Source organism: Microtus pennsylvanicus, chromosome 7, assembly GCF_037038515.1.
Source record: "Microtus pennsylvanicus isolate mMicPen1 chromosome 7, mMicPen1.hap1, whole genome shotgun sequence".
NCBI classification, from domain to species: domain Eukaryota; kingdom Metazoa; phylum Chordata; class Mammalia; order Rodentia; family Cricetidae; genus Microtus; species Microtus pennsylvanicus.
Genome location: NC_134585.1, coordinates 77,839,416 through 77,866,773, shown reverse-complemented (window position 1 = coordinate 77,866,773; position 27,358 = coordinate 77,839,416). Strand labels below are relative to the sequence as shown.

At 38.8% G+C, this 27,358-nt stretch overlaps 1 protein-coding gene across 1 annotated transcript; it reads right to left on the bottom strand.

Annotated features, from left to right (window-relative positions):
- Window positions 1-27,358, bottom strand: LOC142853812 (guanylate-binding protein 1-like). The gene is made up of 11 exons (XM_075978980.1): window positions 27,273-27,358; window positions 24,973-25,176; window positions 22,816-22,943; window positions 21,596-21,705; window positions 21,131-21,327; window positions 19,917-20,165; window positions 9,534-9,814; window positions 8,800-9,012; window positions 3,077-3,179; window positions 1,941-2,857; window positions 1-158 (listed from the first exon to the last, which is right to left on the bottom strand). The coding sequence occupies exons 2-11, from the start codon at window positions 25,160-25,162 to the stop codon at window positions 93-95; spliced, it is 2,454 nt and encodes an 817-aa protein (XP_075835095.1). The 5' UTR covers window positions 25,163-25,176; window positions 27,273-27,358; the 3' UTR covers window positions 1-92.

Below are 27,358 nucleotides of genomic sequence, written 5' to 3'. Positions count from 1 at the left end.
GCACATTTTTAGTTTATTTTTTCAACTGAAGTGACTCTCGTTCCCAATTCAGCTCTGCTTTGACTGGCAGAATGACACAACTCTTTAGGCCTTCAGCTTATGACACACGTGCTTGTGTTTTCTAGTCTTTTATATCTCTCCCATAGGTCTTCATACTTCTGTAAAGTAACAAGTAGAGACAATAAATCATTACACTGAGTTGATCCTTGTATTCTATGTAATTTTTATAATTTTTCTTATTAATTTCTCAAAATATTCTCAAGGACTAATTTTTATTATAATTTAAACATGTTTTGATTCATGAGTAAATTTTAATGTTCAGAGGTTTGCTTTTGCTTTTCCTTTTTTGGAATTGTTTTTAGCCTCCTCCTCAAATTATGCCTTTTCTTGGGCAGCTTTGGTCACATTTTCTCAGGGTTCCTTTAGCTAAGAAATAGTTTCATTGACAAACTTTAGTTACAGTATTGAAATTTTTTTCTTCATCAGTTGTCTATAACCTCTGTAATCTTAATCATGTGTTTGTCTTCAAATTTTTCCATTATAGACTTTAATACATCTCCCTACTCAAAAACCTTGTATAAACATGCAGCACAGGAATGAATTCTGAATATCTAACTAAGGCTCTAAATCTTAGTGTAAGAAATGGAGTCTGCGGTGGGGTCATGGCTGAGTCAGAAATATGCCTGCTAGAATCCCAGGTATTCTTGTAAGAGCTATATACAGTACTGTTCTGTAATACCAGATATGGAACACAGATATAGGCAAATCCTAGAAAGTCAGTGACAAGTGGCCAGCAAGATTAGCCACATCAGTGAGCTTGAGATTCAGTAAGAATCATTTTAAAAAATACAGTGTAAGGTGATGGAAGAAATTGGAAGTAGATATCTGGCCATCGCATCCATGTGTACAGATGAACAAGCACAAACATGCACACAAATGTGTGCACTCAGAGAAAGAAAAAGAGAGAGAAGGGGTGGGAAGGAGAAATTTAGTGTAAACTTCCACAAATTGGTAGAAGACTGACAGATGATTGGTAAGAAAATCAGTGTCCCATTCTGAAAAGAATGAATTCTACCTCTAACTCACAACTGAACAGAAATTGAGAACAAAGAACAGGATAATGGAAGGACAGACAGACTGTCACATGGTTGTGAGCATTGAGGAGTTCCTTTCCTCATTAACTCTCTCTTAGGAATAAACTCATACCAGGTGAGACAGAAAACTACCTATGTGGATCTGACTATGGGAAAAACAGCCTAACCTGTTGTATGTATTTTATATGTAGTGATTTTTGAGACAGGGGCTATTTCCCTGGAGGATTTTGAATTCCATGTATAGCTAAGGATGATTTTGACCTTTTGATCCACCTGCCTCTACTACCAAAAGTGCTAAATAAGATTGTATATTTTTTTCTGCTTTAGAGAACCTGTAGTTCTTTATTGTACATAATAGAAATATAATTCTTGGTTCATAGAGTCTTAAGAAAGAAATAAAGATATAACACAAAGAGCATAGATGCATATAAATATATATAAATGACTTAGTGTGATGCCATTACTCATTGATCACTTTATTACCAGACATAAGCAACAGACTATCAACTAGATCTTTAGGAATTAACAGCAGAGGGGAGTAGGCCTCGTCAATCTTTAGGCTTCAATAAATTTCCTTATGAAGAGAAATAAAGAGAACAGGAGTTTGGATAAATGGCTCAGCAGTAAGGAATGTGTTACAGATTGAATTCAGTTCAAAGTGTCCAAGACAGGAGACTCACAAACACCTATAGCTCTAGGTTTAGAGGATCTTACTTCAACTTTGGCCCTTTACATGTATTACATGCACATGTGCACATGTACACACATACAAACACACACACACAAACATCACTTTAATGTATTTTTTAAATGAAAAGAACATTAAAGGTAACACAATTTAAATACCTCTTTCATTTGCTCCTCCGACTTCTGGGACTTTTCCCTCTCCATCATCTCAATAAACTGCTTTATGAACTCCTCATTACTCTTCTCTTTCTGATTATTCTCTTGTATTTCTTTAATCTTGGCCCGTTTCCTCATAAGCTTTTCCTTCAAATTTTTAATTTCTTCCTCGTAACTCTTCACTTTCTCTTGCAGTACCTGTTCATGCTTCTGTTTCATTTCTCTAGTCTCAGTCTGATCCTTCTCCATCTTCTCAGTCAACTGTTTTATGAGCTCCTCATGACTCTTCTCTTTCTGTTGCAGCAACTGTTCATTTCTCTGTTGCATTTCTCTATTCCCAATCTGTTCCTTCTCCATCTTCTCAGTCAGCTGTTTCAACTGCTTCTTGTGACTCTTCTCCCTCTGTTGCAGCACCTGTTCATTCTTCTGTTGCATTTCTCTCATCTGGGCCTGTTCCTTCTCCATCTTCTCAGTCAGCTGTTTCAACTCCTTCTCATGACTCTTCTTATTCTCATGCAGCACCTGTTCATACTTTTGTTGCATTTCTCTCATCCGGGCCTGTTCCTTCTCCATCTTCTCAGTCAGCTGTTTCAACTCCTTCTCATGACTCTTCTCTTTTTCTTGCAGCACCTGTTCATATTTCTGTTGCGTTTCTCTCATCTGGGCCTGTTCCTTCTCTAACTTCTCAGTCAACTGTTTCATCTCCTTCTCATGACTCTTCTCTTTCTGTTGCAGCAACTTTTCACAATTCTGTTGCATTTCTTTAACCTGGACCACTTCCTTCTCCATCTTCTCAGTCAGTTGTTTCATGTGCTCCTCATGACTCTTCTCTTTTTCTTGCAGCAACTGTTCGTACTTCTGTTGTATTTTCTCCTGCATCTCTACTGCAGCCTGGGCAGCTTCAGTTCTCACATGCTCCACTGGGAAGGCAATCAAGAAGGAAAATGTAAATACACCATGTGATGCTCTCTTCCTCACCTGCTCCATTGTTACTGCTGACGTCATAGTACTAACAAGTCTGATACTAGCCAGTGAGACACAGCTTTGTTCTTTTAGGTCTGCTTCAAGGGCGCAGGTTTACAAGTAATCTAAATATTCCACAGCTTTTGCTTCATGTAGTCCTTTAACTTGTGCCTTACCTTCAATTTCCTTTTCCCTTTCTGTCAGAGTCTGGTCTGTTTGTAGAATTGCATCACTGACTTCTTCCTTTGACTGCAAAAATTTCTGCAGAACTTCTTCAGCCTTCAAGTTCAGAGAACATGATGTTAACAGCAGGAATGAATGAAAGCTTTTGTGCCTATCTTCATATCCTCCCTTTACTATAGTGATGCCTAGCCTAACTTCGGAATTAATGGTGCTGTTGAGATAAATAAGGTAAGTTATAGCTTTATAAAGAACAAAAAAATCTGAAGTAATGAGAAAAGGCAGTAGTATTGTTAAATCCTAGTTAGCAGTATGAAATCCATTTTGTTCCTGGCCAGTCTACCCTAAGCTGTTATCCACTATTTACTGAGGCTGACCTGCAATCCCAAACTCCCTTGCACAGGTGTCTATAAAAGGCTAAACCACAAATATTCCATCCATTTCTAATTGATTTGTTCCAGCACCAGTTGCAAACACAAACCACAGGACTCCCTGATAGACTGAAAGCATGCTCCAATGGAAGGTTCCAAACTGTTTCTTCCAATATTATATTGTGATTGGTAGGACTCAGGAACTGTCTCTTTCTGGTTTTCCCCCATTAAAACTGACTGCTGTCCCTGTCCTGGGAACATTGTATGGATGCTAAAATCTGATGTTTCCCTGATATATCAGATTTTAAATAAATTTTTGACCAACTCAAATCCTGCTTTTTGGGTGAATTATTTTCAGATTCATAGACCCTAACATTTGGGGTCTTGTCCTTTATCTGATGTTCCACTGGTTTGAGTCTCTAACTCAGTTGACTGCACTTGACACTTGTAGCAATGTCCATAGGTATGCACTAGAGGTTTTGAGGTCTGTAGCTTTTTTACTAGGATCCAAGAGAGAAGAGACTGGGTGAAATATTGCTGCTGGGGTCAGAGAGTCATTTCATCACCTCTTTGGGCTTCCAGAAAATAGGAGTGTCTGGGAAATCTGTTTTCTGAAATTCAGCCAAAAAGGTTCCTGATCCACCAAGGTCTGAACAGAACCATGTTGTACTAAAACCCTTGTCTCCCTGGACTCCATTTGTGTCACTGTGGTCTCTCTATCTCTGTCAAGTCAGACTCTTGATTACACTTTGTATACTCACTATTGGTACCCTCTCTTACATCAAGATCATGTCACAAACTCCATCTTTGGGTCAAAATTCTTAATTAGACCTAGTGTTACAGCACTTTTAAGGCTTCAAGAAGAAAGCCCAGGAATTGGGAGATTCTGTCTTCTCCAGAAAGCTCTACATGGTCTGTGACCTCCAGTGACTGACTTTTGGAGTCAACTGACCTCCCAAAGACACTTTTAACCTCTCTATTTCTCTTGCAGTCCACACAATAGTTTTTGGCAGCCCAGACCACCCTGACCAAATGCTGTATGTAGTGTACTTCTGGGTGCTCCTCTTGGAAGATACCCCCCAAAGAAGTTCCATCCCTACCTGCGAAGTTAATTGGAGGGAATCCATACTGTCTTCCTTGTTAAACCTCGGGCTCCTATCTTACTTTCCTTTGGGGATGACTCCCTCCCTCTTCCTTATGAGTGTATTTAAAAAATTGGGAACTCAGATACTGTCTCAGTTCTCTACCTCACTGGGGTTGTTTGAAAATTATGGTGGAAATAGCCCTATTGTTAAAAACTCCGATGAATTAAATCTGGGACAGAAGCTTACTATCATGGCTCCACATGCAGTGGAGAGTCTCTTGAGGAATCCCCACCTCAGCTCCTCACAGATAGGTAACAAATGCTTGTCTCATTGACTACCAGGCTTTATTGCTAAATTGACCTAAAATAACCTTTACCTAACTATCCATACTCAATCCATTCTCCATGCTGTCTGACAGCGTGGGAGAGTCCCTTCATGACTGTATAGACATAGTATCCTGCTTCCAGAACATTAGGACCAACCTGACTGATGTGCCAGGACAGAAGTTTGCAAGGACTGCTCTAATTACTTTGAGAAAGACACTAAGAACTGAAGTCCTCCTGTTTGCACTTCAACTCAGAAGGCAAAACTGATTGCATTGACTATGGCTCTAAATCTGAGAAAAAGAAAAAGGACTAATATTTTTACTGAGAGCCCCTATACTTTTGTAATGATCCATGTGCATGAGGCTGTAGGGTAAAATGTTCAGTCAATAAAATCCATCCTGACCCTGAATTCAGAGCCAGTGAAAGAAACGCACCTGGGACCTGAAACCAGAATCAATAAACAAAACCCAACGTGGCCCAGAAACTAGAGCCACTGAAAGGAACACACCCTAGCAATGAACAGAGAACCAGTTTTAAAAAGTACAATTTTGCCCTGAAACCAGAACCAAATAATTATACTCTGAGCCTGAAAACAGAGCCAAAGAAAAATACTTTGATCATGGAAACAGAACAATGAAAGAAACCCACTTGTAACCCTGAAACTAGAGCCAAAAGACCAAAATAGACCAGTGAAAGAAACCCACATTGGCCCTGAAATTAGCGCCAAATCTGTCCCTGACCAACTGAGCATAAAACCTTCCAATCCCTGAGCAGGAAAACCAATCAATCCCAGAGCAGAAAACCAGCCAATACCTGAGCACAAAATCAAATCAATCTGAGCTTTTTCAAGCTCAAGGGGATCAAACCCTGACCAATTATCTATCTGAAAATCTCCTTAGAAAGCTCTGCCTCTAAGGAATCCTGTATAGGCCCTCTACCAGTTCAGTTGGCAGCTGCCTTATCCAAGCTGGCAGAGCAGCAACTCTCCTGCATTCCTCCTTCCCAAATATACCTCTTGAATGAGTTTTGAGGTAAAGACCTTATTTCCCTGGAGTGGAGTAGAATTTCTGATAGCAAATGCTCTTTGCAGATTGAAGCAGAGACCTCTCTGCTAGAAAAATCACTTAGGGAAGTGGAGCAGAGTTCAGCTCTAGCAGTCCTCACTCAGAGATTAAAAGGATTGTCACATACTTTGGGGAGACCAACACCCCCCATAACCCAGGTTTAGGTATAGTCTGACTTCCCAACGAGTCAGATTTCTTTATCCTCACATTGTAGGATTCCTGGATATCTTCCCTTCACAAATGTAGGTGTAGCCTGACTTTCTGTAAAGTCAGTATGCCTTTCTCTCAGAGCTGTAGTTGGTATCCAGGATACCTTCCCTTCACAGCTTCAGGTATAGCCTGATTTCCCACAAGCCAGGATACTTTTCCTCCAGGGCTCTAACTCTTTCAAGTGTAACATGACTTCCAACAAGAAGAGAAATTCTTGATCTCTTATATGCTTTCTGGAATCTGAGATAGCAGGCTGTCAGAAAAGTGGCCCAGCTGACTCTGTCCTCAACAATGCTCCTGCTGTTGGTTCCAACACTATCAGAACTGCCTACCTATTTAATTAGGGATGATGACTTCTTCCAGGGATGGCCTAATGGGTTAACTAAATGGGGATAGTTCAACAGACTCATAGACCTACAATAAACTCTGAGAAGGACTTTAATCAAACAGCTTCATGAGAGCACCCATCTTGGTAAAACAAAATTATTCACATTGTTGTCTAAAATTTATCTCTTCCTTTATCTAAATTTTATGCTTTTAAAACATTGTTTCCAGATGTCTGGTCTGCCAGGCTACCCACACTGGACCACAGCAACACCAGGAACACAGTAAATGGGAAAGATGTATGGTGCTGGAGTTGGAAAATAGACTTCATTTGAGGTAAGGTCCAGGCCCTTTGGACTTAGATATTTGCTAGTACTGGTAGGAGCCTTCTTGGTTTGGGCAGAAGCTTTTACAGCAAATGGTGAGTGGCCAAAAAATAAAGCTGCTATAGGAGATCATCTACAGGTTTTGAGTACACACTACACAAATCTCAGACAATGAACCAGATTTTGTGTCTCAGATGATACAGAAATTGTCTAAGACTTGGTAGATAAATTGGAAAAAAACATTGTGCATATCATCCCCAGAACTCAAAGCAGAAAGAAAAAAGAATTAGTCCTTAATGGAGACCTTCACAAAAACTTGAGACTGGCAAGGACTGGATAGCAATTTTCCCTTTGATGTTCATTGGGTTATAAATACTCCTGAGTTGTTGACCTTCTGTGGGATTGTATTTAACATCCTCCCCCTTTGTTCCAGGATCAAATATGAGGCCTTAGCTAAGATATCTAATCTTACATTGCATAAGTTGATAGGGGCCTGCAACTTACCCAAGGTGGGTTATGTCCCCAGGTATGGCACATATATGGGCTTCCCCCACTCCCCCAAAACCTCAGAGCTACAGTCCATGAGACTTCATCTGGGACAGATATCACCAAAAGGAGCCTTGTGTCCTCTCTGTATGGTGTCCCACACTGTTATCCTGACCACCATATCAGCTGTGAAAGTGGATAAAATTAAGTCCTATGTACATGACTCTGACTTAAAGCCTGTTATAGAAGAACAAGCCAGCAAAGACAAAAACAAAAGGTGTACTATGTGACTCCAGCAACGGGACCCATTAAAGCTAAGATTCATTTCTTTCTAACTTTCCTGTTCTGCAAAACGGGATTGATAAATGCCAACAACCAATGTATGTCAATCCCAGTCTTCGGGGGGAAATGGTTGCTTGTATGCTAACCACATGGAAGGGCTCAGAGACATCCTGAGCTTAGTCGACAAAGATTAAAGGAAAGGAAACAAACCCAATCAGTTACATGGGGTTGGTTTGAATCTCTTTTCAAGTGGTCACCATGGATCTCTACACTGATAACAGAAATAGTTAGAATTCTAGTAATCATACTATGTACTATGTGCAACCTCCCTGCTAAACTCTCTCTCTCTCCTGTCTAATTAAAAAATAAATAAATATACTTAAGTTCCTAGTCCTGGGGGTTTAGTATGGCCACTTACAATACTTGGATTTCAGACATCAATGATGACCCACTCAAAGAGGAGGGGAATCTTAAATCCTAGTCAGCCTCATGAATTCCATTTTTTCCCAGGCCATTCTTTCCTGAGCTGTTACACACAATTTTTGAGGCTGAACTGAAACTCCAAACTCCCGTGCCCTTCTGATTGGTTGACCCCACAAGTGGGGACAAACATAAACCACAGGACTACCTGATAGGCTGAAAGTGTACTGCCATGGAAAGTCCCCAACTGTTTCTCCCCATATTCCATTATGGTACTCAGGAGCTGTCTCTTTCTGATTTTTTTTCATTAAGACTGACTGCTGTTCACCAAGGGATCTAGATACTGAAACTTGACTCCTTTCTGATTTATCACTTTTTAAAGTAAGTTTTTGGCTTGCTGGAACCCTGTCTTTATGGTAGGTAACTCTCAGATTCTCAGACCACAGCAGTACAGGGCTGAGGAAGAATGACAGACAAAGAGACATGGACGACAGACCTGATTGTCTTTTAAAGCTAGTTTGAAGCCCACACTGATGAATTGTAAGTTTTGTTTTTGAATCTTTTGCCAGACAAGGAGACCAGCTGAAACACAGGCTGATAGTCATACTGGTGGTTAATGTGATTGTTTGCTATGAACTCAAGTGTTAAGTGAGTGCATTGTCTCTGATGAGTAAGCAGGACATATCCAGTGTCACAACCTTTACGTATGTGATGTTAAAGAAGCATATGCCTGGAATGCAGACCCTCTCACCATGATGCTTAGAGTCAATCTGCAGTCTCAAAGAGGTCAGCAACTTCCCAGAACATACATGTAATCTTTCTTACCTGAATCCCCTTTTGGGGTTCTTCATAATACATTTTCTTCAACTCTTGTATCTTCTGGATAAAAAGGCGATATCCCCCTGGTTTATAATAAATTCCCTGTTTCACATCTTCTTCTAGTGGACTGAAAATATCTTGCAGCAGTGTTACGCAGCGATCTACGGATTCCTGTTCATTCTTCTTAAGGAATTCCTCTAGCTTTGTTTCTAAAATGGTCTTTGGTGTAAAAATGAAAAGAAAATAATTAAGAAGGGAAAGAAGCCTGAGTTTACCAGATTTTGACTGACATCATTTTTGCTCCTTGAATATAGAGTTCAGATCAGAGATTTGTACCTTTAAAGATAAACTGCTCTTTTTAGACTGGGCCAGAGATGCCACGTGAAATAAACTTGATTCAAATTTCATTTGCCTCAAATACGTTCCACTTTTTTTATTTTACTTTTGGTTTGGATATTAAATTAGTCAACTGACACTGGGCATGAAACTTCATCAGATACACTAATTACTTCTCTGTACTTAACAAACAGGGAATGTTACTAGCTTATATTGAAAGGACAGATATTTCACAACTTTGATTCCATGATGATCCCTTTGTCTAATTTAGCATGATTATTAAAAGGTGGATGCTACTACTTTAAAATCTAGTAACAGCTGCCTTCCTCCAGCATCAATTTCATTTATCCATAGCATTTTGCCTTCAAAAATCTACTTCCAGGTAACCTTGAGAGGAAAATTACCTCTAGTTGTGTTAGGAACACTTGATTGATGTCTTTGAAGGAATTTTGCATGAAAATCTTAATGGCTTCTTTCTCACTGGCCCTGTGCACACCAGTCAGCTCCTGGAGGGTCTCTGTAGGCAGCTGCAACTTCTGGCTCATCTGCTCATCATAGTGAGCAATGGCCTTTTGCACTGCAGCTGTATTCTCTGTCTGGGACAAAGCGAGGACAGCATTCTCCATGCAGGGCTGACTCCCACTGCTGATGGCATTGACATAGGTTATCACCAAACTCACTAATCCTAAAACAAGAAAACAGTTGACAACTTTGGTACAGATGGCTGAAGACAACACTAATACATGTAATTCTGGATATGCCACTCCTTGATGCCTTAAGCCAACACTGTCCTTAGAATCATTTGGAAGAATAACAGACAGGGTAATCTCAGTCTCTACCTAAGATTGATGGGATTAGAACTTCTTTGTACAAAGATCCACTGATGAGGAATGTGGGTTCCCAAAGGCTAAGCATGATGGATGGAGGCAGATTACATGTTTCTTTTTCTATGCAATGTTTGTGTCCATTTTAATGCAAACACCATGAGAAATTTCTCCATACCTTTTTCATGTTTCTCTGTGTTACCAGCCCTGTCCATAGTAAGCATTTCATTCCAATTCAGGAGTAAAATCTGTCTTCCCATTCAGAAATTTTTCATCTAGATGACTAGAATAAATTTCTTTATTTGTATAAATAAACATTCTACACGAGCTAATGTGACAATGACTAGTTCTGTGTGGATTTTATTGCACTTAGATTTCAATGTTAAGATCCATACTTTGGGACCCTGCGAGCTACTAGCCCCATCACCCCCAAACTTTCCTATCCTCCTGCAACCATGGTGGAACTCTGAAACACAGCTTGCTACAATCCACAGAGGGCCACGAGGTGACTGAGCAGTCATCTGGTGGAACACTCCACCCTCTAGGACCACCATAGTGGGGCAAAACCCCACTGACCTGGCTTCTCTAGCCAGCCAGCAAGAGAGTTTCCTGCAGGAGGCTGCCCCAATAGTTACTCCCATCCAAGGGACCCTGAAAGCTATTAACTACACTCAAACTTGCCTATCCTCCTGCAACCTATGTGGAACTCTGAAACACAGTTTGCTACAGTACAGACAGGGCAAAAAGACAGAACCAAGAGAGAGTTGCAAGATCTGGTCTAGCCAGCCAGCAGGAAAGTATCCTGCTGAGAGGACGAAGAGAAATGACCAATAGAGGAAGTCTAAAGCACAAGCTGTGACTGCACAGAGTGGACCAAGAGAGTGAACCAGGAGAGAAGATTAAGAGAGCAGCCTAAGAAAGACCTCAGCGGCTCCCTGAGACATAGACACTGACAGTACAGATCAGAACAAGAACAATTCCCAAAGACTCAGAAAGCCACTGCAAAGAATTTACTAAAGATGCAAAGGCACTGGCAATTCAGCTGAAGGATGAGATGGGTAGGCAACAATTCAAGAGTTTGTCCAACAATCTAAAAATCAACATTGTAACACCATAACCCAAGGGTCACACAACAGGAAGACTTGATTATCCTAACCAAGAAGAAGCAGAAGAAAAAAATGTAAATGTAATTTAAATTTAAATGTTATGATGGTTATGGAGTCTGTAAAGAGTAAATGAAAAACTCCTGTAAAAAATGGAGGAAAAGACAAACAAAAACTGAGTAAATAAAAAAAATCTGGGTAAATGAACAGGAAGTACAGAGGCAAATATAACTAACAGAGTACTAGAGATGGGAGAATGTCAAGTGTTGAAAATACTATAGATGAAATCAATTCATTGGTCAAAGAAGATGTTAAATCCAACAAATTCTTAACACAAAACATTGAGGAATTGATCTAACATTTGTATCAATAAACCAAGATCCATATCAATGCAAATTATCCATCTGTGTAGCACATCCCCTTTAAATATAAAAAAAACTGATAAACAACCATTTAGGGAATTTGTACATAGTTCTCCCCAAACATATTTTTGTTTTATTTATGCAAAATAATTTTTAGGATGTTTACAGTGACCTTTCAGGGAGTCTTGGTCCATCAAACCACATTAGACTGGAAGAAATCCACAGATTTTTATATTCTTTGGAAACAAAAGATGAACCTCTTTTCCAAAGCAACATATCCTTAATCCCAAATTTTGAAGACAAGATACCTCTAAAGTATATATGTTGGTTTAGCTTAGCAACCCATACAATGAAAGGTCTCTCTGTACTTAGCTCCTTCACAGTCAAAAGCGTCAAAGAAAACACAATGATACACATAATCCAGACTCTTTGTGTATATTTCCATCTTTATGTGACTTATTTTTCTTACTTTATTAATTTTTCTACAAGTTTACACCGTCTTTCTTTTATTTTTTAAAACCATTTACTTTCTTTCAAAACTCTCTATACTCTTCTTCCTGTTTCCTAAGCCTACATACATTTATCCATCCCTGTGATTCATTTAGAGGTCTTTTCCATCTAAATTTGTCATTACTGTGTATCTGTAAACCTTTTCTTTCCAGTACAGCTCCTTTTTTATAATATTTTTATTGATTTTTATTGAGCTCTATATTTTTCTCTGTTCCCCTCCCTGCCTCTCCCCTCACCCTTTCAAACCTCCCCCAAGATCCCCATGACCCCAATTTACTCAAGAGATCTTGTCTTTTTCTAGTTCCCATGTAGATTAAATTTATGTAAGTCTCTCTTATTGTTCTCATTGTTGTCTAAGTTCTCTGAGTTTGTGCTTTGTAGACTGGTTTTCTTTGCTTTATGTTTAAAAACCACCTATGAGTGGGTACATGTTATTTGTGTCTGGGTTACCTCACTCAAAATAATGTTTTCTAGCTCCATCCGTTTTCCTGTAAAATTCAAAATGTCATTATTTCTTCTGCTGTGTAGTACTCCATTGTATAAATGTACCACATTTTCCTTAACCATTCTTCAGTCAAGGGACATTTAGGTTGTTTCTGGTTCTGGCTATGACAAACAAAGCTGCAATGAACATAGTTGGGCACATGTCCTTATTGCATCACTGAGCATTCTTTGGATATAGAAAAAGTCTGCTAGACATTCTGCAGGACACAGAAAAATGTGATTGATAAACTGCCAATATAGGCCAAACTATCTTTGAAATTTCCTGATTCATGGAAAAGTCTGCTGGATACTATAGGCCTGTAAGCCAAGGGTGGATACTCCAATGATAGAGAAGAACTTTGGGTAACTATTTAGGTAGTGAGATGTCTCTGTCAATTCTAAAGTTTTGAAAGTTGCTTACAATGCCCTTGCTATTTACTTAGGTAATATTATATCCTTCTGGAGTCTTTGATGGAGTTGAAGAATAGATAGTTATAATTGTAGCTTTCCTTAGTTATGATAAAAGATAAAGTAGATATAAATATTGTAACTGTAATTCTTGCTTGATACCTGTTTTGTATATGTAATTTTACTATGTTAAAATTAAAACCTTCTTTTTTATTTAAACAGAAAAAAAAAACATTGAGGAAGTCTGGGACACCGTGAAAAGACCAAACCTAAGAATAATAGGAATAGAAGAAGGAGAAGAACTCCAATTCAAAGGCAATGAAAATACATTCAACAAAACATAAAAAAAAAAAAAAGAAAATATTCTCAACCTAAAGAAGACTATCCTAAAGAAGACTATTCCTGATATGGGAGTGTCATATATCAATCTGTTGATTTTATTGGTTAAGCAATAAAGAAACAGCTTGGCCCTCATAGGTTAAAACATAGGTGGGAGGAGTAAACAGAACAGAATGCTGGGAGGAAGAGGAAGTGAGCTCAGACTAGACAGCTGCTCTCTGGAGCACAGACGCCATGCTCCCCTCTCCTGGGCAGATGCGGGGATAGCTCTGCTCTCTGAGACACACGTGATGAAGCTCCGACCCAGGATGGACGTAGGCTAGAATCTTCCCGGTAAGCGCACCTTGTGGGCTACACAGATTATAAGAAATGGGCTAGTCCAGGTGCGAGAGTTAGCCTAGAAGAGGCTAGATAGAAATGGGCCAAGCAGTGTTTAAATAAATACAGTGTCCGTGTAATTATTTCGGGGTATGAGCTAGCCAGGCAGCCAGGGTGCTGGGGATGCAGCACTGCCACTCCTATTACTACATATCCCCATGAAGGTAGATTGGCCAAATAAACTGGATCAAAAAAATCCCTTCACCATATAATAATCAAAATGTAAAACATACAGAACAAAGAAAGAATAGTAAGGGCTGCAAAGAGAAAAGGTCAAGTAATATATAAAGGTAGACCTATCAGAATTACACCTGACTTCTCATAAGAAACCGTGAAGGCAAGAAGGTCCTAGACAGATGTGCTGCAAACACTAAGAGACCACAGATGCAAGCCAAGACTACTATGCCCAGCAAAACTTTCATTCACCATCAATGGAAAAAACAAGATATTCCATGACAAAACCAGGTTTAAACAATACGTATTCACAAACCCAGCCCTACAGAAAGTACTAGAAGGAAAACCCCAACCCAAGAAAGCTAACTGCACCCACAAAAAGATAAGAAACAGGTAGCCTCCCCCCAGAAAAAAAAACAAAATAAGGGAAACACAGAACCACTAACATTGGAAAATAACAGGAATTAACAACCATTGGTCATTAATATGTCTTAATATGAATAGACTCAATTGACCTATAAAAAGACACACCTGTAAGAATGGCCAAGATCAAAAACACTGGTGACAACTTATGCTGAAGAGGCTGTTGGGGAAAATGAATATTTCTGTGTTGCTGGTGGGAATGCAAGCTGGTACAACTCCTTTGGATGTCAGTGTGGAGATTTCTCAGTAAATTAGAAAACAACTTTCCTCAAGACCCAGTAACACCACTTTGGGTATATATCCAAAGGATGCTCAATCATGTCACAAGGACATGTGCTCAACTATATTCATAGCAGCTTTGTTTGTCATAGCCAGAACCGGAAACAACCTAAATGCCCCTTGACTGAAGAATGGATAAGGAAAATGTGGTACATTTACACAATGGAGTACTGCACAGCAGAAAATATAATGACATCTTGAATTTTACAGGAAAACGGATGGAGCTAGAAAACATTATTTTGAATGAGGTAGCCTAGACACAGAAAGACAATTATCACATGTACTCACTCATAGGTGGTTTTTAAACAGAAAGCAAAGAAAACCTGCCTACAAACCACAAACCCAGAGAACTTAGACAACAAGGGGGGCAATAAAAGAGACTTACATAGATCTAATCTACATGGGAACTAGAAAAAGGTAAAATCTTCTGAGTAAATTGGGAGCATGGGTACCTTGGGAGAAGGGTAAAGGGGTGAGGAGAGGCAGGGAGGGGAGCAGAGGAAAATATAGAACTCAAAAAAATCAATAATAAAAAAGAAAATAAATGACACAGGCTAAGAGAATGAATATGAAAAAAGAATCCAGCATTCTGCTGTATACAAGAAACACACCTCAACCTCAAAGACAGACATTACCTCAGAGAAAAGGTGTGAGAAAAGATTTTCCAATCAAATGAACCTAAGAAACAAGTGTGTGTAGCTATTCTAATATTTAACGAAATAGATTTCAAACTAAAATCAATCAGAAAAGATGGAGGACACATTATACTCATAACAGGAACAAGCCATCAAGATTAATAAGTCTCAATCCTGAACATCTATGTCCCTAACACAAGAGCACCCACATATGAAAAAAAAACATTACTAAAGCTTAAATCACACACACACACACACACACACACACACACACACATCAAACCCCACACACTTATAGTAGGAGACTTCAACACTCCACGCTCGCCAATGGACAGGTCAACCAGACAGAAACTTAACAGAGAAATAAGAGAACTAACAGATGTCTTGACTCAAATGGACTTAACAGATATCTATCGAACATTCTACCTAAACACAAAAGAATGCCTTCTTCTCAACACCTCATGGAACCTTCTCTAAAATTGACCACATACTTGGTAACAAAGCAAACCTCCACAGATAAACAAAAAAAAATTGGAGTAACCCCCTGTATCTTATTGTTCACCATGGTTTAAAGTTAGAATTTAACACTACCCTCAGAAAGCCTGAAAATTCATGGAAATTGAACAGTGAACTATTAAAACCATACCCGGGTCAAGGAAAAAATAAAGAAAGAAATTAATATCTTCCTTTAATTCAATAAAAATTAAGGTACAATGTACCCAAACCTATGGGACATTATGAAAGCAGTGCTGAGAGCAAAGTTCATAGTACTAAGTGCCCACATGAACAAAGTGGAGAAAGCTCACTGTAGTGACTTAACAGAACACCAGAAAGCTCTAGATCAAAAAGAAGCAGACTCATCCAGGAGGAGTAGAATATAAAAAATAATCAAATTGAGGCTGAAATCAATAAAATAGAAAGAAAGAAAACAATACAAAGAATCAATGAGAAAACGAGCTGGTTCTTTGAGAAAATCAACAAAATAGACAAATCCTTATATAAACTAATAAAACAACAGAGAGAGAATATCCAAATTAATAAAATCAGAAATGAAAAGACGGATACAACAATAGACACTGAGGAAATACAGAGAATCATTAGATCATATTACAAAAACCTGTACTCCGCAAAATTGGAAAACATAACAGAAATGAACAATTTTCTGGATAGATACCATATACCAAAATTAAATCAAGACCAGGTGAACAACTTAAATAGACCTATAAATTTTAAGGAAACAGAAGCTGTCATCAAAAGCCTCCCAACCAAAAAAATCTCAGGGCAAGATAGTTTTAGTGCAGATTTCTACCAGAACTTCCAAGAAGAGCTAATACCTATACTCCTCAAAGTATTCCACATAATAGACACAGAAACAACATTGCCAAAGTGTTTTTGTGAGATTGCAGTTACCCTAATAGTGAAAGCACACAAAGACTCTATGAAGAAAGACAATTACAGACTAATCTCACTTATTAACATATATTTAAAATACCCAGTACAATACTGGCAAACTGAATCCAAGAATGTATCAAAAAAAATCATCCATCATGATTAAGTCATTTTATCCTAGAAATGCAAGGATGGTTCAACATACAAAAATCGATCAATGTAGCACATCACAATAATAAGCTGAAAGGAAAAACCCTATGATCATTTCATTAGATGCTGAAAAAGCATTAGATAAAATCCAACACCCCTTCAAGATAAAAGTATTGGAGATCAGGGATACAAGTAACATATAATGAAAGTAATATAGTAATCCGACAGCAAACATAAAACTGGAATGGAGAGAAACTCAAAGAGATTCCACTAAAAGCAGGAACAAGACAAGACTGTCCACTGTTTCCATATCTCTTCAACATATTTCTTGAAGTTCTGGTTATAGCAATAAGACAACAAAAGAAGATCAAGGGAATTCAAATTGGAAAGGAAGAAGTCAAGCTTTTGTTATTTGTAGATGATATGATAGTGTATATATAAGTGACCCCAAAAACTACCTGGGACACCAACAGGTGAAAAATACCTTTAGTAATGTAGCAGGATACAAGATTAATTCAAAAAAATTAGTAGCCCTCTTATATATAAAAAATAAAGGGACTAAGAAAGAAATAAGAGAAATATCACCTTTCAAAATAGCCACAAATAACATAAAATATCTTGGGGTAGCAATAATCAAAGAAGTGAAAGACCTATTCAACAAGAACTTTAAGACTTTGAAAAAAGAAATTGAAGAAGATACCAGAAAATGGAAAGAACTCCCATGTTCTTGGATAAGGATACCCAACATAATAAAAATGGCAATCCTACCAAAAACAAACTATAGATTCAATGCAATACCCTTCAAAATCTCAACACAATTCTTCACAGACTTTGAAAAAACAATAATCAACTTTTTATGGAAAAAATTTTCAGAATAGTCAAAACAATCCTGTACAATAAAGGATCTTCTAGACATATCACCATGCCTGACATGAAGCTCCATTACAGAGCTACAATAATGAAAACAGCTTGGTACTGGCATAAAAACAGAGAGGCTCACCAATGGAATTAAATCAAAGACATGGATATTAATCCACACACCTATGAACACCTGATATTTGACAAAGAAGCTAAAATTATACAATGGGAAAAAAGCATACTCAACAAATGCTGCTGGAATAACTAGATGTCAGTGTGTAGAAGCATGAAAATAGATTCTTATCTATCCCCATGCACAAAACTCAACTCGAAATGGATTAAAAACCATAATATAAACGCAAACTCACTATACCTGACAGAAGAGAAAGTGATAAGTAGCCTTCAATACATGGGCACAGGAGACTACTTCCTAAATATAACCCCAGTAGCACAGACACTGAGAGCAACAATAAATAAATGGGACCTCTTGAAACTGAGAAGCTTTGTACAGCAAAGGACAGAGTCAATAAGACAAAAAAAGATGGCCTACTGAATAAAATAAGATTTTCACCAAACCCACAGCAGACAGAGGACTGATCTCCAATATATAAAGCACTCAAGAAATTACACACCAAAATTTCAAATAACCCAATTTAAAAAAAAAATGCTGTACAGAACTAAGCAGAGAATTCTCACCAGAAGTATCTCAAATGCACAAAATACACTTAAGGATATGTACAACAACCTTAGTTATCAAAAAATGCAAATCAAAACAACTCTGAGATACCATATTACAACTGTCAGAATGGCTAAGATCAAAATCACCAATGATAGCTTATGCTGGAGAGAATGTGAAGTAAGGGAAACACACATCCATTGCTGATGGGAATGCAAACCTGTACAACCACTTTGGAAATCAGTATGGTGTTTTCTCAGAAAATTGGGAATCAACCTACCTCAGGATCCACCAATACTCCTCTTGGGTATATACCCAAATGATGCGCAATCTAACTAAAAAGATATATGTTCAACTATGTTCATTGCAGCATTATTTGTAATAGCCAGAACCTGGAAACCACCTAGATGCTCCTCAAGCAAAGAATGAATAAAAAAATGTGGCACATTTATACACTAGAGTACTACTCAGGGTAAAAAAACAATGACATCTTGAATTTTGAATGCAAATGGATGGAACCAGAAAAGACCATTCTGAGAGAGGTAACCCAGACCCAGAAAGATAAATATAGTATGTACTCACACATAAGAGGATACTAGCTATAAACAAAAGATATTTAGGCCATAGTTCATAATCCTAGAGAAGCTAAGTAACAAGGAAAACTGTAAGAAAGACATATATACATCCACCTGGAAAGTCAGAATAGAAAAGAACATCTGACAAAATTGGGAACATAGGGGTGGGGGAAGAAAAGAGGGTAGAAGAGGAAGAGGAAGGAGAAGGGGAGGAACAAGGAGAACTTGAGAAAATGGGATAGTTGAGATGAGGAATGACAGAAATGAGAGCAAAGAAAAAGATGTTTTGATTGAGGGAGCCATTATGTGGTTAGAAAGAAATACACCTAAAGAGAAATTCCCAAAATCCACAAAGCTAAGACTCTAAGCAATAGAGGAGAGAGTGCCTGAACTGGCCTTGCCCTGTAGTCAGACTAATGAATATTTTAAATATCACCATAGAACCTTCATCTAGAAACTGATGGAAACAGAGGCAGAGACACACCTTAGAGCACTAGACTGAGCTCCTGAAGTCCAGTTAAAGAATGGGAGGACTGAGAATAAGGTTAACACCATAATGGGGACACCCACTGAAACAGTCTACTTGAGCTAATGGGAGCTCACCAACACCAGCAAGACTGGGAAGGAACAAGCATAGGATGAAACTTGTCCCTCGAAATGTGGTTGACAGTTGCATGGCTGGGACAGACTGAGGGACCACTGGAATTGGTGCCAGTATTTATCCCTACTGCTTGTACTAGCTTTTTAGGAACTTATTATCTTTGGATGGATACCTTGCTCAGCCTAGATATATTAGGGAGGGCCTTGGACATTCCCCAAAGCAATGTGCCTTACCCTTTTAAAGGAGCACATAAAGGTGAGGTGGGGAGGTAGGTGAAAGGAATGGGAGGGGGAAGGAGTAGGAACTTGGATTGGTATGTAATATGAAAAATGATAGTTTGAAAAAAATCAAAATATAGATAAAAAATTAAAAAGACCCATACTTGTTTATTCTCTGTCTATTGAATGCAGATTCAGATTTCTAACAAAATTTGAAAGGCTATTTTTCTTTTGCCCCTTTTCTATTTATCCAACAAGGAAATCTAATAGACCAATACTATTATAAATGCTAATATCATCTATAGCTTAATACTATAGTACAGATAGTTTTATTTTCTTCAAAGCTGAAGGAGGTCATTGCTATCTCGTGATACTGAGCAGAGGGACTAGGAAGGGACTTACGTGGTCCATTGACCCTGATGCCTCCTGAAATCATTTTAACCTTGGAACAGTTTAACATGTAGGAACAGAACTCTGCCACTTGTTCCACAAAGTCTGGGTCAAGGTCTTCATCCTGCAGCGATTCCAGCTTGCCAAGCTGCCTACCGTATACTGGCCGTTCAAACACAAAGCATTTCTTCTTTGGGAAGAATTTTTGGATACAGAGTCGAGGCAAATTTAATTCTTTTTCTTTATTTGTTTGGCCAGTACCTAGATGGAGCAAAAACAGGATTTTCAGTCTGGATATTGAAAGGAAGTGTACAATTTTAAATTTGGTCATGTGATCTTTTCTAATTCTAGCTTGTTGTAATCTTAGGCAGGAGGATTATAAATTAACTGGCTTTCTGGGAGCCTAGCCTGTTTGGATGATCACCTTCCTGGAGGGGGGAGGACCTTGAACTTCCCACAGAACAGGGAATCCGGACTGCTCTTCAAACTGGAGAGGGAGGGGGAATGGAGTGAGGGAGGGGGAGAGGAACAGGAGGAGGGGGAGGGAAATAGGAGGCGGGGAGGAGGCAGAAATTTTTTCAATAAAAAAAATAAATTAAATAAATAAATAAATGACAGCCTGGGTCAGACACTGAAAACAAAAAACAAACAAAAAGAAAGAACGAGAGAAAGAAAAACAGAAAGGTAGTGGTGGTGTTTAAGAATTTTCAGTCTAGGAATAGCTGAATGCTCTGTTAGGCTTCTCAGGAAAGGGGGCTTCATTCTCAGTATTCAAGCCACTTAGTGTAATTGAACCGTGTGCAAATACAATATGTAAACCCTCAAGTACAGCGTCATTTCATTTCAAAGACATCTGGCAGCACAACAGCTGCTTGGTGCCCACACTGTTCAACAGTTGAACTAGGATTCTGGTAACACTTACTCTAGCTTTTGAAATCCATCTTCATATGTACCATATTTTCTGTTTCAATATAAAAACAAGTCTGAAGTAAAGAGATCAAACTAATCACTGTAAAGGAAAAGGTAATGAAAAAATAAATTTGTTCCTAGTACAAAAGAGAAAATATTTGAATCAATCTGTTAAGTCATATATTAAACACTAGTTCTTAGGAATTATTAGCAAAAAGAAATAGATAGACTGGAGGTGCAAGAAAATTATAGGTAGAAATATCTGAATTTTTGAGTGTTTAATGATCATACTCATTTAGCAGTTGTAAGTCTCTTACCATATATGGGCCTCAGGGAATGCTCTAGGTATTCATCTGGGGAGATGGGTTTCCCATCTACTTTCAGTTCAAGAGTGAAGTCCCTTAGAGTCCACACAAAGTCTGGGAAAAAACTCACAAATTCATCTGAAACATCCACCTCATGCTGATCTGGTGTAGATCTTGTTCTGATTCTGTCTGTCAGCTCTGTCACATAGCTGAACAGATAATTAAGGAAAGCCCCGGAAACAACCAGAGCACCAACCACAGCTCCATTGTCAACATCCTGTTTCACATCTTACTTGAGTCTAGCCCAAACCCTCATTTGTTTTGTTCAAAACCTCAGGATGAACACTGCAGCTATATGTACATGAGATATTTTTATATTCTGTGCTTCATTAGCCAAGAACCAGAGTCATGGAGCTGGTTTAGGAGGCTAGGTCACCCCACTCATTCTGGTGCTGTTCTGATCCTCAGAAAGGATACTGCAGCTGGTCCATGGCCTGCTGGTTGATGGCTCCCATGCTGTTGTACACGAAGGTGCTGCTTAGAAGTACAGCCAGGGCAAAGATCCAGCAGTCATTCTGGTTGTCACCCTGGAAGTAAGATCACGCATGACTAAGGTATATATCTTGTTCTTATATCACTTTCCAGATTAGTAATGCTAAAATATATTCACCCCATTAGAGAGGATTTTATTCTAAAAACATTAAACCCTCTATGAACTTTGTACCTATGCAAGGTACAAAACCAAACAAAAATGCAGCAATAAACCTACATACAATGTCCACAGCATTAAAAGGTGAATGTTGATTTGGTTTGTGATTCTTTTTCAATGATTCTCACTAGTCCTGCTTTGTTCATTGTTAGTGTTTCAATACCACAAACTACCATACTCCTTTTTTAGAGTCACCTTGTGCTATTTCCCTCATCTTTTTGGTTGAACATAAATATATGTCATATGAATAAAACAGAAAATGATGAAGTCAAACACTTCTTCAAAAATCTATGTAAACAGTGATACTTGGTGTGTATAGAAAGCTTGCTGCCCAGCCTTAGAGTCTGAGTTCAAAGCCCAGAAATCTCATGGTGAAAAAGAGAACTGGCCCTACATGTTCTCCTCTAACCTCCACATGGGCATTGTAGCACATGCACTGATGTGGGAAGGTCATTTGTCAGTCTCTTGTTTCCTTGGTTAATCAATAAAGAAAACTGCTTGGTCTGATAGGTCAGAAAATTAGGTAGACAGAACAGAATTCTGGGAAGAAGGGAAGTGAGCCAGACACCATGCCTCTCCTCTCTGGTCAGATGCAATGAAGCCAGCCGCCATGTCAGACATGCTGAATCTTTCCCAGTAAGACACCACCTCGTGGTGCTACATAGATTATTAGAAATGGGTTAAGCAAGATATGAAAGTTAGCCAACAAGAGGCTAGATATAATGGGCCAGGCAGTGTTTATATGAATACCGTTTGTATGTAGTTATTTCGGGTGTAAAGCTAACCGTGCGGGAATTGGGCTGGATGATAAGCAGGCCTGCCCACAGCTCCTTCTACAATGCACCACGGCACATGCAACACAACACAGAGCCATGCTCAAGCATGCACGTGCACACACACAAAATAAAGCTTTTAAAGCAGCATATCCAACAATGTAAAATATTCAAAAATGAGGGGCTGAATTGTACCCCGAGCCCTCAATCCTTACTTTCTCAACATCTCCCAGACCCTCAGTGTCAAGCAGAACTAGAGTGGAGCCTTCCTTCTGGGGATGAGGTAAACACCACATCCAGATCCCTTTGGTGTGAGACTGCACTGTGGAGCCCAGAGAGAAGCCTAGAAAGCAGAAAGGTAAAGAGACATTAGACTTGTGGAAATAAGTGCTTCAAGGAAGTGATAATAAAATTAGCATAATCAAACCTGAAAGATGACTCAGTGGTTAGGTGTGCCTTCTACTCTTGCACAGGGCAGAGTTAAGTTCTCAGCATCTACATAGCAGGTCACAACTATCTATCACCCAGTTCCAGGGAAGCTTATGTGCCCTTCTAACACCTGTGAATGCCAGGCATGCACATGGCACATGGACAAAATACTCATACATTTTAGAATTAAAATAAATAAATCTTTTTATGAATAATCCACAATGAAGGCTGAGAGAATTAATTGAACCCAAAGCCAGTACTCATCATTCACTCAACACACAGCAGAAATTTGATTTTCAGATATACAGTCCTAAGACCTCCAGGCTTGCATCAAGATTCCTCGGAAAATGTGAAACAGAGTCAGTGTATCATGTGAATATCCTGAACTTACTGTATATGAGGCCATAACAGCAGGAACCTAAAGCAGGGTCCACAAGCTGCTGTTGTCTAGAAACATCTACCATATGCCCTGCATACTGCACATGGAACTACAGGGGTTCAGTCTTGCTATGCCAGGCTCTTTCCTTCCTCTTCCCCTAAACACTGGAAACCAGAAAATTTATTCTGTACCATTGCATATTACTGATAAGTAATTTAAAAATTTATTTTGCAAAAGCTCACAGGCAAATGGTTGCTTGATTCTCATATGAGACTGGCTGTTATTGTCCATAGTGAAAACTCTGAGACAATGGGGACTTTCAAAGGCTGACAAACTGCATTTTGTAGCCAGGGGCAAAATGCTATGTTTTGAATGTAAAATGTACTTCACAGGTTCATGTGTTTGAATACTTAATTACCAGTTAGTGGAACTGTGTGGAAGCATTAGGAGGTAGGACCTTGCTGGGAGGGAGCAGGCCTTTGAATATTATAACACTGGATTTGTTTGTGGCCCTCTGATCAGGCATAAATAAGACACAAGCTCCTTCCACTATACATACAGCCACAAAGTCCTGTCTCCCCTACCATAGTTGTCTGATATCCCCTTAACTGTGAGCAAAGTAAATCCACTTTCCTTACATTGCTACTGTCAGTCATTTGATCAGTGATGAGACTGATAGAACACCTGAGAGTCTGGTCTCAGACAGGTGTCTCTCTAGCCGTCCTCATGTCTGCATCATTCAGAGTGCCCAGCTGTCTTCTCCACAGCTGAATAGATAAGGCAGTGGTAGACACACTTTATCACTGAGCCTCCAAAGCAAGAAAACTTTGACACACATTCTCACAATGACAGACTTTGAAGGTATCATGCTAAGTGAAAGAACCAGTAACAAAAATACCATATTTTGTACAAGCTCACTCATATAGCATTCCTAGGACAGTAATATTTATAGATATAGTACATAGAATATTGGTATGGGTTGGGAAAAGAGCTACTTCTAGAAATGCATGGTGGAGACACAAATGTATATATTTCTTTAATGGTACAGAAATAGATACATAAAAGCAGTCATAAAGATAGGAATTATATAATCAACAATAATAAAAAATTAAAATGTAAACTGAACATAGACCTTTTTAAACTTAAAGACCACTATTAACTTGTTGTTGTGCATTAATATATATCAATACCCTAAAGCTAATTAGGATGTAAATGATCTTTACATCATTTACCCTTCTTCATCTAGTAAGTAAAACAGTTGTGATTTTAGAAGGTAAACTAGGAGTTAAATGTGGTGATTCAGGAATGTAATCAGCTCTTAGGAAGACAAGGCAAGAAGATCATGAGTTCAAGATTAGCCCTGACTCATACTGAACTAAATACCAGCTTGGACTATATAGCATGGCCTTGTCTCAAAAACAAAAACAGAGAGAAAGCAACAGTAGCAAAAAGGAACCCCACAGCCAACGGCAACGAGAAGATTAAATTCTTCACCCTGTCATGCAGGAAGCAGACAACGTCAGTGTGCTCTTGGACCCAGCACAGCTGTGCTCGTGGCCCTCACCTGATTTCTTCCCAGCCAGCTTGTTCATCAAGTAGGATTTGCCTGTGCGGTAGAAGCCCACAATGGCCACCACTACCACAGGCTGTTCGATGTTAGACAGGATCTCTAGAGCTTCCTGGTTGACTATCAGTTGTCCATTTACATTCTCAATGAGGCACATAGGGCTTGGCATAAAGCCCTCTGAAGTCATTGTGCTTGCTTTTCCTAGATGGAAAAATAAGATTAATTAGAATGAGCCCTTTATACTCAGAAGGTAGAGCAATAAAATCCTTTAAATAACACAATTCTGTATGCATCAGAGACATAGATGAAGGAGAACCTATATAAGTTTATAATATAATTAAAGATTTCATTAATAATTTAACAGGGACAACATATTGCTGTTCTCAGAACACAAATATTCCAATTAATTTTGCATAGAAAACTTTCCTTATTCAAGATTTTAAACTAGACATCAAATGGAAAACAGAATCAGATTTAGAAAAATGATTTTATATTGAAGTTGTATATAATCAATTAAATATTCATTTGTTCATTTTTCTACCATTATAATGAATAAAGAAACCAAGGAATTGAATTTCATTGTTTCATGTATATCTTTATGATAATTTCTGGAGATTATAAAATATATTCATTCTACCTATCCTAGCAGTTATACTCATGTTGTGGGCCTGAGTCTCTACCCACAGAATAAATTACATAACCAACATGAAACTACATAAAGTTACTCATTGATTTTGGATATTTTCTTTGTTTTTTAGGTTTTTTTTTTTCAAAATTTACGAAAATATGTAACAGTGACTCTTCCAAGGACATGTTGCCCAAGAAAAGTAAATGAAAAGCAGCTATAAAACAAATGAGTCTAAATGCAAAGAAGGTTTGAGAGCAACAACACAAATACTGCATATTGTAGAGAGCAACTGTAATGTAAATAACAAGAAATAAGGGAGCTGAGCAAGACCGCTAAACAGGAAGTGATTCAAAGAATTCCTTCCTGCCATTTCCCTTTAGGTTTTCAGTTCAGTTTACATTTGCTGAGGAGAAAGGAAAAAGCAAAGAGAAGGAAGAGAAGCACTGAGAACCAGAGACTAGGAGCTGACCACGCAGAACAAAGCTGTCAGGAAGACTGTGATAAGAGAGAATGGTGCCTGGCTGGGGTTCTGGTCTCCAGGAGGCAGGGACAACAGCTTGAGGTCCTAAAGTTGGGGACAAGGTCAGCAGACTTTGTTCTCAGTCTTGTGTGTCCTGGGTTCTTGTAAGAAAGCCCTTCACTACAGTCTAGGGGCAGATCCTGCAGGGCAGAGTTAAGAAGTACATGGGCATGAGGAATAAGCCTGTCTTTCTACTGGAGGATGAAGTTCACTTGAGCCAAGATCACATGTGTGATTGTCACTGCCTATTTTTCATCTTTCACTCTGGGGTCCAGCTGTGACCAAAGGTTCCCAGAAAACAGTCACAACTGTGTCAATGAACCTAGAGGCCGACAGACTGACTGACTGGAATTCATGTTATGGTGGGGAGCTGGAATGTTGTAAAGTCTAGAGCCAGATTTTCCTGGCTTATCTTTAGCTGCCTCCATAGCCATTTCTTACATCAGTAGGACTGTAGCAAACTCCCCATTTGCCATGATCTACCTGCTTCATTTTGCCACCAATGTATTTTTAAAGTACCTTGAGCTATGACTTTCTTCGTTTTGTTACTAGAGATACTTTAAGAAACTTGCTAGCTGGAACAAGTTTCATGTGATAAACTGAGCTAGTGTTCCTGGCCCATCGATAATTCAGCTCTCAAATAGATCATATATCTTATTCCCTTGAGACGTTCTTACATCAACACATTTCCTCTATTTGTTCTTTTCCCTATGGTGATTATTTATCATAAATCTGATTCTGTTTCCCCTCATGAAAATCAGACGCCTTTTCAGTACAAGTGGAAAGATGTCAGCTCTGCTCCATCGCTGACTGTAGTTGTTTAACTGTGCCATCAGCAGAGACAGAGTGAGCACAGAGAAAGACAATTCTAGTGCTTTTCTAACCCCTGGTCAAGCCTCACATCTGCTGGTCCCTAACTCAATGCAATCCAGTAGTAGCCTTCGGAGACTGGCTGCCTTGAAAATATCACACAAGGTTTATCTGTTGCTGTGCTGCAACCCATGTCCAGGAGCAGCTGTTTCTAATCACAGTAGTTCTAAAAAAATCAATTAACCCACAAAAATGTCATCTCATTCCTGCTCAGGATGGTGGCCCCATGTTCTAGAGCAGAACTCCCCAAACCTAGCAAGAGCAAATGTCCCTTCTTACCTCCTCTTTCTGCTCAGCGCAGATGAACAGCCTCTGCCACTTGCCTTTTATATCCTCCTGCAATCTTGTGAGGCTTTCTGGATTTC

Excerpts from the sequence above, each read along its gene's own strand:
- LOC142853812 (XM_075978980.1), bottom strand. The coding sequence starts at position 25,162 with ATGACTTCAGAGGGCTTTATGCCAAGCCCTATGTGCCTCATTGAGAAT. Across the intron at positions 9,815-19,916 it reads CATCAGGGTCAATGGACCAC|GATTAGTGAGTTTGGTGATA; the intron begins GTAAGTCCCTTC and ends TTCTTGTTTTAG. Across the intron at positions 159-1,940 it reads CGGAGGAGCAAATGAAAGAG|AAGTATGAAGACCTATGGGA; the intron begins GTATTTAAATTG and ends GTTACTTTACAG.